This window comes from Microtus pennsylvanicus, chromosome 18, assembly GCF_037038515.1.
Source record: "Microtus pennsylvanicus isolate mMicPen1 chromosome 18, mMicPen1.hap1, whole genome shotgun sequence".
NCBI lineage: Eukaryota > Metazoa > Chordata > Mammalia > Rodentia > Cricetidae > Microtus > Microtus pennsylvanicus.
Genome location: NC_134596.1, coordinates 39,476,007 through 39,489,850, shown reverse-complemented (window position 1 = coordinate 39,489,850; position 13,844 = coordinate 39,476,007). Strand labels below are relative to the sequence as shown.

The window sequence follows — 13,844 nt, the reverse complement described above, 5'->3', positions numbered from 1 at the left end:
TCCTAGTATACTTTTGAGGCCAGCCAGAGTTACATAAAGAGTTAGTCTCATTAAAACAAATGAGAAAAGAAAAAGAGATTGGTATATTGAGTAAATCTCTGCCTGTCTCCGAGCCTTGGTTTCCTCGTCTGTAAATGAAAGGAAGGATACTCTAATTTCAAGTCCAAGTCTTGACATTAGCATTCGGTCATGCTGGAAAGCATTTCTTGGGCTTTGTTTTTTTCTCCTGCCACCCCATGGCTATAGGTATCGTGCATAAATTTTAGTCCTTGTGATCTTCCAGCAAAGTATGAACTAATAATATCTATTTTATACAGACAGCTGGTGAGTTGTGTGGAGTCCAGAACAGGTAGCCCAGGCTTGGCCTCCACCAGTGTGATTTGAGAGCCTTCCCTCTATGACTTAGTCCACGGCCTCCTACTAGGCTTGGTGCTCAACATTCTCATTTTCTCTGACCTGTTAGGAGTCTGTCTTAATAGGGAGCAACTCCTGGCTCAAATGGGCTACTAGTAGCAACCGGAATAACCGCTCCAGGGACAAAGATATACCAAGTTAATTATCAACCACCAAGGTTTCTAAGTGCCGTCTACAAGCAATGCCTGTGCTTATTTGATGATTTGGATGAGAGCCTCCTCGGACAGAGTAGCAACCAGTGACAGATTGCTGAGGCTCATCTTCCAAACAGCCACTCACAGAAAATTATCTGAAGGTCCTTCTCTCGGCCCTGGTTTCTCGTGTGCCAAATGGGGATGATGAGTATGTAATATCACATTCATCTTCTCGGGGTTGATGGGTTAATACATGTTGGGCACAGAGCGTGCGTTCCACAAATGGTCCTCGCTATAGCTGTGGGTGCTGCTCTCCCACCTGCCCACACTGGGGAGAGGTGGGACTTTGTGGTGGATGACCTTGAGAGAGTTCCAGCTTCCCCCACTTCCCTGCTATATGACTTTAAGTCACTGACCGTCTCTGAGGTTCTACGGCCCCATCTGTGAATCAGAGCTCACAGTGCTCACCTCTCCCGGTAGCCGTGAGGGTTAAATGGGCTGACATCCCGCGGGCCCTCAACAAACGGCTCTTCTCACCCCTGGAGCACTTCTGCACGTGTGGATTTTCCACTGCGGTCACAATCCAAAGAAGCGGAGGACTCTGAGCCTTTGATCGACTTGTTGTTCTTTTCCAACAGGGGAACTTTCGGGAAAGCAATGAGAAGTGGACGATATCTAAAGGTATTCCTTTCATGGTATGTGAGTCAAGGCAATACAGTCGAAGAGGTCCAAAGTCTTGGAGATGGGCGGTTCGACTCCTGTCTCGGCTGCTTTGGCAAACTGGGCAGGGAAGTATGTGGCTGAAGGTGCAATTAGCAACCTTGTGATTTGGTGATTGAAGTACCAAGGATAATGACATCAATCTTCCGTTTGGAAATAAATTAGGCATTCAGCTTGCAAGCGGCTGAATGGCTCTGTGATCACTTTAAACACACACACACACACACACACACACACACACACACACCCCTCCCACTGTGCATCACACTCTGGGGAAGCAGGAGAGTTAACTAAGGTTGACATGAAGAATAGCATGAAAGGGTTCAGAACCTACGGAGCCAAATCCATAGTACCGGCTGGACTCAAGGCTTCTAATACTAACCCTGCCAGGCCTTAGCATTATGCAGATTTCTACAGAAGGTTCTGGCAATGTCTCCCTAGTCATTACCTGTCAAAACTATGAGATGCCAGAGCCAGAGGAGGTTCCATTTGGGCAAATATAACTGTGGGCTTCAGGATCAGTCAACGGTACTGTTGGGATTTCTATTCAGATCAACCATTCGCTCTGTCTCAGCCTAAGCATGTGTTTTGTTTGTCCGATGGTATTAATTAGAGAGGCTGCTGTTGGAAGATGATGTAGGCATTGGGAGGTAGTGGACACTCCAAGTCTCTAAGCGAATATGGAGGTGCAGACTCAGTGCAGGAGATACAGCCAGGGAAGATGGACAGAGCCTGAGAAGAAAGCCTGAAACCTCTGTGAGGTTAGCATGACCACCGCTGGCCTCTGAGGACTTCACCTCAGTGCGACAGCCTAGCTCTCTATGATGTGATGTTAGCATGACCACCGCTGGCCTCTGAGGACTCCACCTCAGTGCGACAGCCTAGCTCTCTATGATGTGAGGTTAGCAAGACCACCGCTGGCCTCCGAGGACACCACCTCAGTGCGACAGCCTAGCTCTCTATGATGTGAGGTTAGCAAGACCACCGCTGGCCTCCGAGGACTCCACCTCAGTGCGACAGCCTAGCGCTCTCTATGATGTGAGGTTAGCATGACCACCGCTGGCCTCCGAGGACACCACCTCAGTGCGACAGCCTAGCGCTCTCTATGATGTGAGGTTAGCAAGACCACCGCTGGCCTCCAAGGAATCCACCTCAGTGTGACAGCCTAGCTCTCTATGATGTAAGGTTAGCATGACCACCGTTGGCCTCCGAGGACACCACCTCAGTGCGACAGCCTAGCGCTCTATGATGTGAGGTTAGCAAGACCACCACTGGCCTCCGAGGACTCCACCTCAGTGTGACAGCCTAGCGCTCTCTATGATGTGAGGTTAGCAAGACCACCGCTGGCCTCCGAGGACTCCACCTCAGTGTGACAGCCTAGCGCTCTCTATGATGTGAGGTTAGCATGACCACGGCTGGCCTCCGAGGACACCACCTCAGTGCGACAGCCTAGCGCTCTCTGAGGCCACACTCACCATTTCCTCCCAGCGTCATGGCTGAAGGACAAAACAAATGGCACTGCCTTCACCATGTCACAGCTACGCCTTCCTGGGCAAGATTTTTCTCTGAGTCACAGCTTAAAAATAGAAAAAGTCCAATGTCATACTTGCGCAAAAAATATAAGCTTTGTGCTGGAGGTGAAGCTCACACCGTGGTCTACCACAGATGTGACTCGTCCCAAGAGTTCACTTAAAGGTACATCACCCTTGATAGCTTACATCATTGGTACCACACGTGACAGTGCAGTCTTAGCCTCCTAAGACTGATTTGTACATATATGTGTGTGTATATATATATATATCCACACAAGTACGGGAGTGTCCAAGTTAGGATTATTTTTCCAAACTGACCTCATACCCTACTCCCTCTGACTTCCTTCGTTCCAGTCACCAACCAAGATGGACATCTCTGATAGGGTCTGAACAGCTGAGTATGTCAGTCACTAGTTAGTACCTCTAAAGGATAGTAACTTGGGTTGACATCTTAACTGCGGTACTGTTCATGGAAGAGGAGTCAGTGCCAAAGTGGAGACTGGATGCCATCTCTGGAATCTGCCATAGTATATACCAAAATTTGGAAAAAGAAGCATTTTTTTTAGTGTTTCCATTAATCTTTCCATGAGTTAAAAATATGCTTGGAAAGATATGATTATAGGGATGGGGAGGCAGTATATATGTGTAGTCTGTGTGCTTATGGAGCGTGTGTATTTGGTATGCACAGGCTCACGAAAGGAAGCCAAAACAAGCTACCCAGTGCCCAATTTTATTCCCTTGGAATAGGGTTTCTCACTGAACTTTGAGCTAGACTGTCAACCAACCAGTCCCAACAATCTTCCTGTTCCTGCCCGCTCCCCCAGTACTGCGGTTAGAGGTGCACACCTCGCATCTGACTTTTTCAGTCGGTGGTAAATCCAGATCCCAGTGTTGACACAGCGCTGGATTTTGTCCATTGAGCCATCGTCCCAACCCGGGACCATGCTCTTTGTTTGTTTTGTTGTCTTTGTTTATTCCAAAAAGCAATATGTAGTGATCAATATTCAGGTCCAAACTAGGGATGCGAACTTAGGTCAGATGGGTGAGCGGTTAACACAGCATCCTAGGCAGGCTTGCTGGAGCTCTGGGTTTGAATCCCAGCTCTGTCATTTACCGGGCAGTCTGTAGACTAGCAGACATTTACTAGACAGACTAAGGGGTCATAGGGAAGAGAGCCCCAATTCTCCTATCTGTCTGATGGAGTCTCCCAGTAGCTGTTCTGCTAGGAGCATGAGAAATTCTGGGCAGTGCTCAGATACCTGTTTCCCTCCTCTCATTGCTCCTTGAAGGCGCGTGCTCTCTCTCTCTCTCTCTTTCTCTCTCTCTCTCTCTCTCTCTCTCTCTCTCTCTCTCTCTCTCTCTCTCTCTTTCTCTCTTTCTCTCTGAAACAGTGTCTCTCTACAGAGCCCTGGCTGTTCTAGGGCTCACTATGTAGACCAGGCTGGCCTTGAACTCACAGAACTTTACCTGGCTTTGCCTCCCAAGTACTGGGATTAAAGACATGCACTGCCACACCTGTGTGCCATTTTTAACGTACAAATGCAGGGATCCCTGAGGGTTCCCAACAACTCTTAGATCACCTATGAGTTCAAACTGTTTCCACAAATGTTCTATCCTCACTTTCCTTCCCTCTCCCTCACGGATGCCCGTGAACCCTCCAGACTGGAGGCAGAGCGAGGACACCTTTCGGTGAGTCAAACATGAAAGGAACCTTCCACCCTGTGAAGCGAGGCCTTCCTAGCCAGCTCTGCTTTTTATTTTCACAGAAATGTGTTTTTGATGCTGATATTACAGCTTGGTGTTTTATCTTAAATAAACTATACATACCAATGTAACATTTTTAACTGTTAATTATTAATATGACAAATATATAAACACGATCTCATCATGTACGGACTGTGTAAACAAAAGCCCCTCTGGGGACATCAATAATACTGACGAGGACGAGGCCTTGAAAACAGCATGATTGGTGCTTGAGGTTGGGATGCAGCTGGACCTTTCCTTCCCACCCTCCAGGGCGGTTGCTTTACCTCCCTGTGAAAGCCTTCAACGGCACAGCAACCTTCTCTCCCCATGGTAGCCTCTTTTCCAGACTTGTGGAGCTATGATACGGAGGCTTTGGTAGGAGAAAGACTGGGATGTACAAGCAATTCTATGCCTCTGATCCGCATTCCCCTGGTGGCCATGGATATTAAATACCGTTTTACATGTGTGTGGACTGCTTCTGCATTTTCTCTGAATAAACACCTACTTCAAACTCTTGGCTCATTTTAAAAATATGTTTATCATATTATCATGGGGTTGTGTTCTTTATATATTGCAGATATAAGTCCCTTACCAGATATATGATTGGCAGAATACCATGTCCTATTTGGAGTTGCCTTGCGGCTGTCCTTTGAAGCACAAAACTTAAGACTTTTGAAATCCATTTCGTCTATTGTATTCCTCTCTTCACTTGTAGGTGCCAAACCATTACACAACGCATATTTACAGCTACGCTTTCTTCTGAAAGTTCGGTTTTAGCTTTTAGAGACTGGGTCGTAATTTGTTCTGAGGTCACTTTTGCGTCTGAGGAAGGCCCTCCATCATGCTCTCACGTGTGGATCGCTTCTGTGCCAGGATCGTTTGTAAAGACGTCATCATCCCCGTGCTTCAGAAGCCTCGCTTCTCACCTGGGCTTTACGAAACCACCCTTTAAGACGTGAAGGGAGTTGAATGAGATGACCCAGGGAGAAGCAGCCCGTGGGACCCCTGGTGTGAAGTCCTAAGTGCCAATAACTGAACGAATGAGCCCCTGAACGCCAGCCACCATCACTACTCTCTGGCTTGAGCGTCCCACTCCTGAAGCTCACGAGGTTCAAGGCCTCATTCACTTATCACACAGTCATGGCTGTCCTCAAGACACCAGCCCGCAGCCCCTCTCCTGCACACCCCTTTCTTGTCCCATTGTCCCCCCCCCCAACTCTACCTTGACTGGAAGTATTAGATGCTTTGGCCTTGGCTACTTGATTAATTAACTGTGAACCTAATCGAATTCTTTGTCACTGGACTGAAAAAGCATGAATGAGACGTCCATCAATGAAAAGGTCTCTGATTTATACATGGCAAAGTGACACCCCTAGGGATAAAAACGTTGACCCGGGTCACCCTTGCATGTGCCGTCCAAGATGGCTGTTTCCATCCTCGGCTCCCCTGCCCTCCCAGAGAGATCCTTTGAAGTTCTGTGTCCCTCCTCCGTGGCGTTGGCAACACCTCCAGATTTAGTTTCGCTCTGAATTTCATTTGCTGCCTCTTCCTGATCTCTGAGGCAGGTGGTAGGCAGGAGGGGGCCTGGCTGAAAACCAGGTCTTCCCGATGCCTGACTTCAGGCAAAGAGGACATGAAAAGGAGGAGGAGCCAAGAGACCTGGGGTTGAAGCTGCAGAGAAAGTTCTGTTCCCCCCTGTTGAGGTCAGTGAACAGTAACCTCCTGGTGCGGAAGTCTCAAAGACCGGGATCTGTTTCCTGCCTTTGAAACCCCTGGAGCTCTGGACACTGGAGGGGACAATACTTGGGTGATGTGTCCCAGGGACTTCAGCCTCTTGGGCGAGCAGAGAGAATTGTGGATGGGAGAAGAATTGGGGGCTAAGCATTGGTCAAGTCCTGTTGGGACTGGTGGGGAAATGAGCAACAGCAGAGATGGTTGATCAACTACTTGCTCATTCATTCATTCATTCATTCATTCATTCATTCACTCTGTCTTTATTATCTGCCATGAGCTAGGCATCATTCCAGGCATGGGAACAATGCAGGGGACTATAAAGAAGGCGGTACCTGCTCCCCTGGACATTAGATACTAACAAGAGATGTCTGGGAATGCATGAACAATCTTGCACTAGCTAACACAACAGCTGGACATAAATGTTCCCAGAAAGACCTGGGCTGGGAGGAATGGTCTTTCTCATAGTGTAGTTGGATGAGGAAGGCTATGCCCCTCCCACATTCAGTGACAACCCTTTGGCCTCTGCAGCCACTGGGACAGTTGACATGCTTCCATGAAGGGCATCTCATGCTGCATGGGACAGCTCACAAGGACAATGACTTTTACTTCTGTTTGCTGCTGTTCCCTAGGCCAGAAGAGTTCTTCCCAAAGGCTGGGGGAAGGCCCATGCATGACACTCCAAAGCAGGGGCATTTCTAGGGTTCTGTGAACCTGGAAGAGGGGACTGACTTAGTCACAGCTTAGAGTCCTGGGTGAAAAGGGGACCCAGGGACTAGATAGCAAGACTGGTGGGTGGCAGGAGGGCCTTTACAGGTTGTTTTTTTTTTTTGTCAGTGTGAGGTAGACAGCCATAGGAGGGCTTGGCAGGCGAGTAATATAATCTGAGAGGTGCAGCGACAGATGTCTTTGGGCTAGACAAAGAAGGACACCAGTACGGTGAGCAGGTTACCGCCGGAATCCAGGGCCGAGAGTATTCGGTTCAGTGCACAGACAGAGGAGGTCACAGGGACGAGAAAAGTACAGAGATCTGTCAGTGTAAACACAGCACTGAGTACAGGGTTGGGATGACGGGTGACGGAGCTGGAGGGACAAGGGGGAGTATTCCTGCGTCAAGGACTTGCTGACGTCAAGGTTTATGTGTGGCCCCACTCTGCCAGATTCAGATGTTTCAACGAAATATTTTTGCACCATGCCTTTCTTCCCTCCCTTGGTACAGATGACCTCAACAAGCCTTGTTCCAGGCCCGGCTCTGTGGGTGGCCACATAATAGGAATGAGCAATTCAGTCTCCCTCTGCCAGGGATGAAGGTGGTGCCTCCAAAGTGCAGCACGCCATATTGGGCATGTTGAGGAAGCAGGGAAGGAAAAACCCTCATTGAGAAGACATCTAGGGAGACCAGGGTCCACATTTCTAGAGTTTAGAGGGATGGGGGAGATTCTGTTACTGTTCTACTGGAACGGGTCATTATTGTACAGAAGCCTCAGATGGGGCTGATGAACACGTGAGTTTGCCTCTTACCTGGCTCCGCTGCACTCGGTTTTCTTATCTTAAATGTGGGGCCGTGAAAACTGACTCATGGGGCAATGCGAGTTAAGTGCCATGTGTGAATCGAGTCTCTGTATGTGTGATCTCATTTTGTCCTTACAGACAAAAGCTAAAGCTTTCGGAGGCTCTTGGAGAGCCATCTGTCCAAGGCAGAACATTTGCTGTCCTGTGCAGTTATATATGCTCCAGCCACCTCTGGTTTTGTCATTCCCGGAACCATGACAACTGTTCCATATGTCTTTGTTGATTAGCCACATGGATGTTTCAAACAGAGGTTACGCAACACCCAAACCACAGCATTCTGTATTCCGGCAGTCTGTGCACAATATGGCGACTGCCTCCAAGTCTCCCGATTGCTGGGCCGTGAGATGGAAATAACTTTCTAATCTAGGGAAGAGGGTTTCGGCTCGGCTCGCTCATTCATCTCCTTCCCACTGACCCCAGGACCTTGGATGTCAAGCAGAGTCTGAGATACTCAGTAAGCTGGGTATGCCACTTCTGATCCAAAGTACAGCCAACATCTTCCAACTGTGTGCACTAGAGCAGGGCCCAAGGGAGCTATGTGTTTCAGGGCTCTCTACAGACGGCACTGGCCTTTATTGTGAGTAAGAACTCAGTCTGTTTATCCACTGGGATTCTGGAGCGGATTCATTATGGCATCCGATAGAGTCCATATGTTGCCTTATGAGACTGCTCAGAGAATAAGAATCCAAACTTAGTATAAGTGGGTATGTAATAAATCTCCAGTGAAGAGCTTACTCCCCTGCCCCCATTTCTGCCTCTGCAGCCTTCTTCACTGGGCTCCGTTTCCATGTACGAAGCTGCCCGACTGTGGGCCACACTCCCCCAGCTCGCCACTTGCCATCACGCCGCTTTCCCCATCCAGCCCGACTTTATCATCGCGGAGCAGCATTTTCTACCCATTGTGTGTGGCCGTGCTGCGTGGCAACATGAAGAGAATCTTCCGGAGAGCCTCTTGGACCCCTCCTGACAGACCCCCCTCCCTGTTTCCCTCTCTTGCTCAACCACGCTCTGTCTTCACCTAGCTGTAGGACTTGCACCCTGGTCTACTGGACATGAGAATAAATTCCAGTTCACCGTAGCTTTAGTTGTCCTGGGCCGGCCTGACCGGTACCTACTCACTGCCAGCAGCATCATCACGTTCCTGTTGCATGCCCAACCCCACTTACACGGCCCTTTTCACCACGCTGTAGGGCTTGCAGTGTGAAATATAAAGGTTCCCTGAAGCCCAGCCTAGCAGTAGTTCTACCACCTCCTCACTGGGCAAATACACCAGGAACTACAGTTCCCAGCAGTCTTTGTTCTTGTCCTCTTATTAAGACAGGCACTACAACTCCCAGCAGCCTCTGCCTCTTGTCCTCTTCTTAAGTTCACTGCATTTCCTGATTCTAAAATGCATTTCTCACTAAACCGCAGACTAGCAACTGATGACAGAAAATCAGAGATGACAGGGACTGACCTGGCTCCATGTCAGCACTTTGGGAAGAGTTGGTGTCCGCAGGCCCTGCAGCCCCCTCTCCAAGGCCATCGGATCCCGGAGGACAGGGCGATGTGCTTTCTGTTGAGGAAGAGAAGAGAGTGGATTAGGGGACAGCATGACTGGTCCCCAGCTTTCTCACAGTCCCCTCCCCAGCACCCTTTATGAACATGGGGTTTGTTCTGGTTCCATGGCCACGAAGCAAAGCAAGCGGAGTTCCAAACCCCGAGGACCTTGAATGAAACGCCATCTTCATAGCCTTGCCGTGGCGCTCAGGAGAGCCATCCCCTGTACTGCACTTCTGAGAGTGTGCTAACATTGTCTTCCAGTCATTCCCTGCATGGATGTCTTCCTATACACTCAACCCACCAGGACAGGGGCTAAATAGCGAGGCTCTGCAACCCAGGTGCCAGTGTAGGGCTTGAAGCCCAAGAGCAACAGCAACTTCCTGGTAGACAGAGATGATTGATCCTGTCTGTGATGGGCGGAAGGCACACAGCATGGGGCTGCAGCCTTGGGGCACTCCCAGCGGTGGCATGGCCTGGAAAATAAGGGAAGCACCTTGGCTCTCAGGACCTTTGGCATCTGGCTTAGGAAGTGGATCTTCTTGGCTGTGATGAACCAGAAAGAGTCTCAGAGTCACTTGGGCAGGGGCTGTCCCACGAAAGAACTCTGCACTGGCCTTCTTGCTATGACAACCTCTGTCAAATCATATTTCCTTCTAGGCCTCAGTTTCTTCACTGGAAAGCAGAAAGCTCTGAACTGGGCAACATGGGAACTTCTTTTTTGGCCTAGAATTCAACAGCTATGAATCTGCTTAAACAGTACCACTAGTGTCCTTACTCAATAAATGTCACATGAATGTAAGAACTTCCATCCCATTTAAAAGAAAGGTAGGGAGGGGCTTTATGTCATTTGCCTTTGGTGATCACAACAAAAGGAACTGGAATCTGAACACAGATTCTCAAAAGTTGCAGGTCCGTGCAACATAACAGATACCTCCAGATGTCCTCTGCATAAAGATCCTACAGGCAAAGGCACTTAACGTATCTGAGTTTTGTTCTCAAGCCATTATTTGAGAAGTTCCCTGAATACATATTTGCCAAATATACTTAGGAACCCTGCTAAGAAGTCATTATTGTCTCTTATAAGGTGAGGAATTACTGGTAATTCCCATTAAAAACAAAAATCTTGTAAGTGTGAAAATTTGCCAACTCTCCCGGTGTCTCCGATATTTCTTTCCTGTGAATTCTAATTATTCCAAACAGAGACTAGCTAGCAGCCAGGAGCATTTCCAGACTCTGCCCAAATGCAGGGCCTCTCACCTACTCCCCAGGGTCAAGCTCTACCGACCTCATGAACCAAAGAGTCCGGAGAAAAACTGAAAATGCTCTTCTAAGTCAAAATACAAGGCTGAGGAGATGGCCCAGCCCAAGACCTAAGTTTGGATCTGCAGAATCTATACACAAAACCAGGCCTGGTAGTACGCATCTGTAATCCTAGCAGCTGTGGGAAGGAAGGCAGGCAGGGAAATCCCAGGAAACAGACTGGTAACTAGCCTAGCCTCAGAAGTTCTAGTCGAGAGAGTGAGAGAAAGAGAGAGAGAGAGAGAGAGAGAGAGAGAGAGAGAGAGAGAGAGAGAGAGAGAGAGAGAGACCCTGACTCAAATATATGGAAAGCAGTTGAGAAGCAACACTTAAGGCTGACCACCTGCACACATATGAACACCATCATACAAACACACACACACATACCAATGAGGATAAAAGCTAATATACTAAGTCAGGGTATGAGTCTCATTCTATGCCCCTCAATTGACTCTGGGACTTTGTCATTGCTTTCTATTGCTGTGACAGCCACAATGACCAAAAGCAATGTGGGGAAGAAAAGATTTATTCCATCCTAGGGCTTACAGTCTACCACTGAGGGAAGCCAAGGCACAAACTCAGGCCTGGAACCTAGACGCAGGAACTGAAGCAGAAGCCATCGAGGCTTGCTCAGCCTGCTTTCTGGTCCAGCCCAGGGACAGCACTGCTCACAGCGGGACAGACACTCCTACATCAACCGCTCAGACAGACATCGCTCCGCAGACAGGCTCTGCTGATCTGCTGTCGGCAGGTCCTCAACTGCGGTTCCCTCTTCCTGGATGACTCTAACCAGCCTGCAAAGATTTAATTCCTATTTACACGGCTTTATTCATGAGAATGTCATCCCCTGAGGCTTCAAAGAGAGCAGGAACCTGCCTTGTTCCGCTCCACCCATGGGTGAGATAAAGCCTGCCTGATGTCTGTGTCTGGACTTATCCCAGAAGATCTGTGGCTTTTAAGATCTACATCTGCTGGGCTTGTGCCCACCGATCCTGTGGGGTCCTAGGCATTTCCACTGATCTGGGTGGACAAGATGTGACTGGACACTTGTCTGGGTTTTAAGATTCCGCCGTAACCCACACAAGCTACAGGCGAGAGCTGTGCACCTGGACCGCTCACCTGGAGGAAGAAGATGCCATGTCTGCCCCTTTCCTGCCTCTGTCATGACTGAGGCCTCGGGATGAATCACCTCATCTGCCACTTCCTTTCCAGTTCTCAGCCCCACATTCCTCCAGGAAGCATTATAATAATGACTGCACATAAAACCAAAATATTCACCGCGTCCTTGTTTGCTTTCCATGGCTATGATAAGTGCCATGACCGAAAGCAACTTGGGGAGGAGAGGGTTTGTTTCCATTTACAGGTTCTTGTCTGTCATGAAGGAAACCAGAGCAGGAAGGCAACCTGGAGGCAGGAAATGAGGCAGAGACTAAGGAGCTAAGGAGGTCTGGTTACTGGATTACTCCTCGTGATCTGCTCATCTTGTATCAAAAAAAAGCAAAAAACCAAAACCTCAGGATCACTTCCCATAGGTGGAACTGCCCATGGTGATCTGCTGATCTGCACCTTCTTACATCAATCAATAATCAAAATTCTACCCCACAGACTTGCCTTGAGGCCAGTCTTAGGGACGCATTTTCTCAGTAAGATTCTCTCTTCCCAGATATGTCAGGCTTGTATGCAGTTGACAAAAGCAACCAGCACATATGGGTGGCTGAAAAAGTTCTAACATTCCACTGAAGAGAAGACTAGTAAGGAAAGGATGCCTTCCTTCATTCATTCATTCATTCATTCATTCATCCTTCACTTATTCATATGATGAGTCTGATGCTGGGTGGATACAGTGAGGACAAAATCCTGACTTTACAGGCACTTTACGGGCAAAGAAAATAAGGTTTGGCCACAAAATCGAGGATGTCCCTGCAGTTTCCTAGGAGGTACGGATAAACCCTAGGCAAAGGCAAGATGGAGGGGTCTTCTCGGTTGAGGAAGTTCAGTCTTGTCCCAGGGATACAGAGTAGGGATTGAGAGGGGTTCTCTGAGTAATGGAGCAAAAGTACAGGAGGAGAAAAAATGGCAAACACATGAACTTATCTCACAGGGTGGCTATGTACAGGATAACACATATTACAAGCCAGGGCACAAGAGTGTCAGCGTGCAGGGTCCCGAAGGCCAAGTCAGATTGCAAGTGTTGCTTAGCAAAAGGAAGGCAAGGAGAGCTTTTAAGAAGAGGTGTAGTTTTATTGGAGATCTTCTCTAGACAGGTGAAGAGTCTGAAGAGGAGGCAACCAGGGCAGGAAGCTCCTGGCTATAGGCTAGGCACTTGGCTGGCTGTAGGTATTTTGATCTCCTTGATCCTTATAAATAATTGCAGGAGGCAAGCATTATCCTTTCTGACTTGCTGACAAGGAAGGGAAGCTATGCGGGCCCTAGACTGCTTGCCCCTAATCCTCAGCCAGGAACCAGTGGAGACACGCTAGCTCGCAACCCTGTCTATTCCCTTACAAGTGTGCTTAGAAGCACGTAGGATTCTATACCGAGCGTGTCTACCTAATACACCTGCTTCTGCTTGCGCATCACACCCTGTATACCCCCAGGATGTTTACGGCTCCGTCACCTCCTGGGCCATCCTGACAGAGAGTCCATGGCTTCTGTTAGTTAGTGTCTCCCCTAAAGGACCACAGACCAAGGATGTGAAGCGCTCCTTGGTCCCTTTGTGCCATTCTTCACAAAGTGGGAGGGAACCCACCCTCCTCTCAGCCAAGCAGTGCTCACTCTCGTCCTGCATTTCTCACCCAAAGCTGAGATCACTGGAGCAGCAGGCTCCAAAACCCCACATACTGTTTGTTGTGCGCACAGAGACCTGGGTGTGCATCAGAATACGTGAGGGCGCCAGGGTGTCTTTGCCCATGGAGGAGATCACTATTTTAGCTCAAAGCAATGGATCTCTCTGTTGTTGGTCTAAAACTTCGGAACTATGAGACAAAGTGAGTCTCTTTCTCCTTCACTGTTCTTCTTGGGTATTTCTGTCAGAGGGACATTGAGTTTAGCAGATGCTCCAACTGCATGAAGAGTCCTCCAGGCAGCCTTCCCTGAACAGGGAGCTCATCTCTGAGCCCACCTGGAGCACCACTAGCTCCCTGGCTTGAGGCCA

The 13,844-nt window shown here is 48.8% G+C and overlaps 1 protein-coding gene across 6 annotated transcripts in view; it reads right to left on the bottom strand.

Annotated features, from left to right (window-relative positions):
• Positions 1-13,844, bottom strand: part of Tenm4 (teneurin transmembrane protein 4) — a 677,803-nt gene that overhangs the window by 452,008 nt on the left and 211,951 nt on the right. For all 6 annotated transcript variants that reach the window (XM_075953236.1, XM_075953232.1, XM_075953234.1 and 3 more), the window contains exon 3: positions 9,306-9,404. Coding sequence is in view for 5 of the 6 variants with exons in the window: in XM_075953232.1 (XP_075809347.1) it covers positions 9,306-9,315 (10 nt within the window). In the remaining variant the exon portion in view is untranslated. The remainder of the gene's footprint in view (positions 1-9,305; positions 9,405-13,844) is intronic.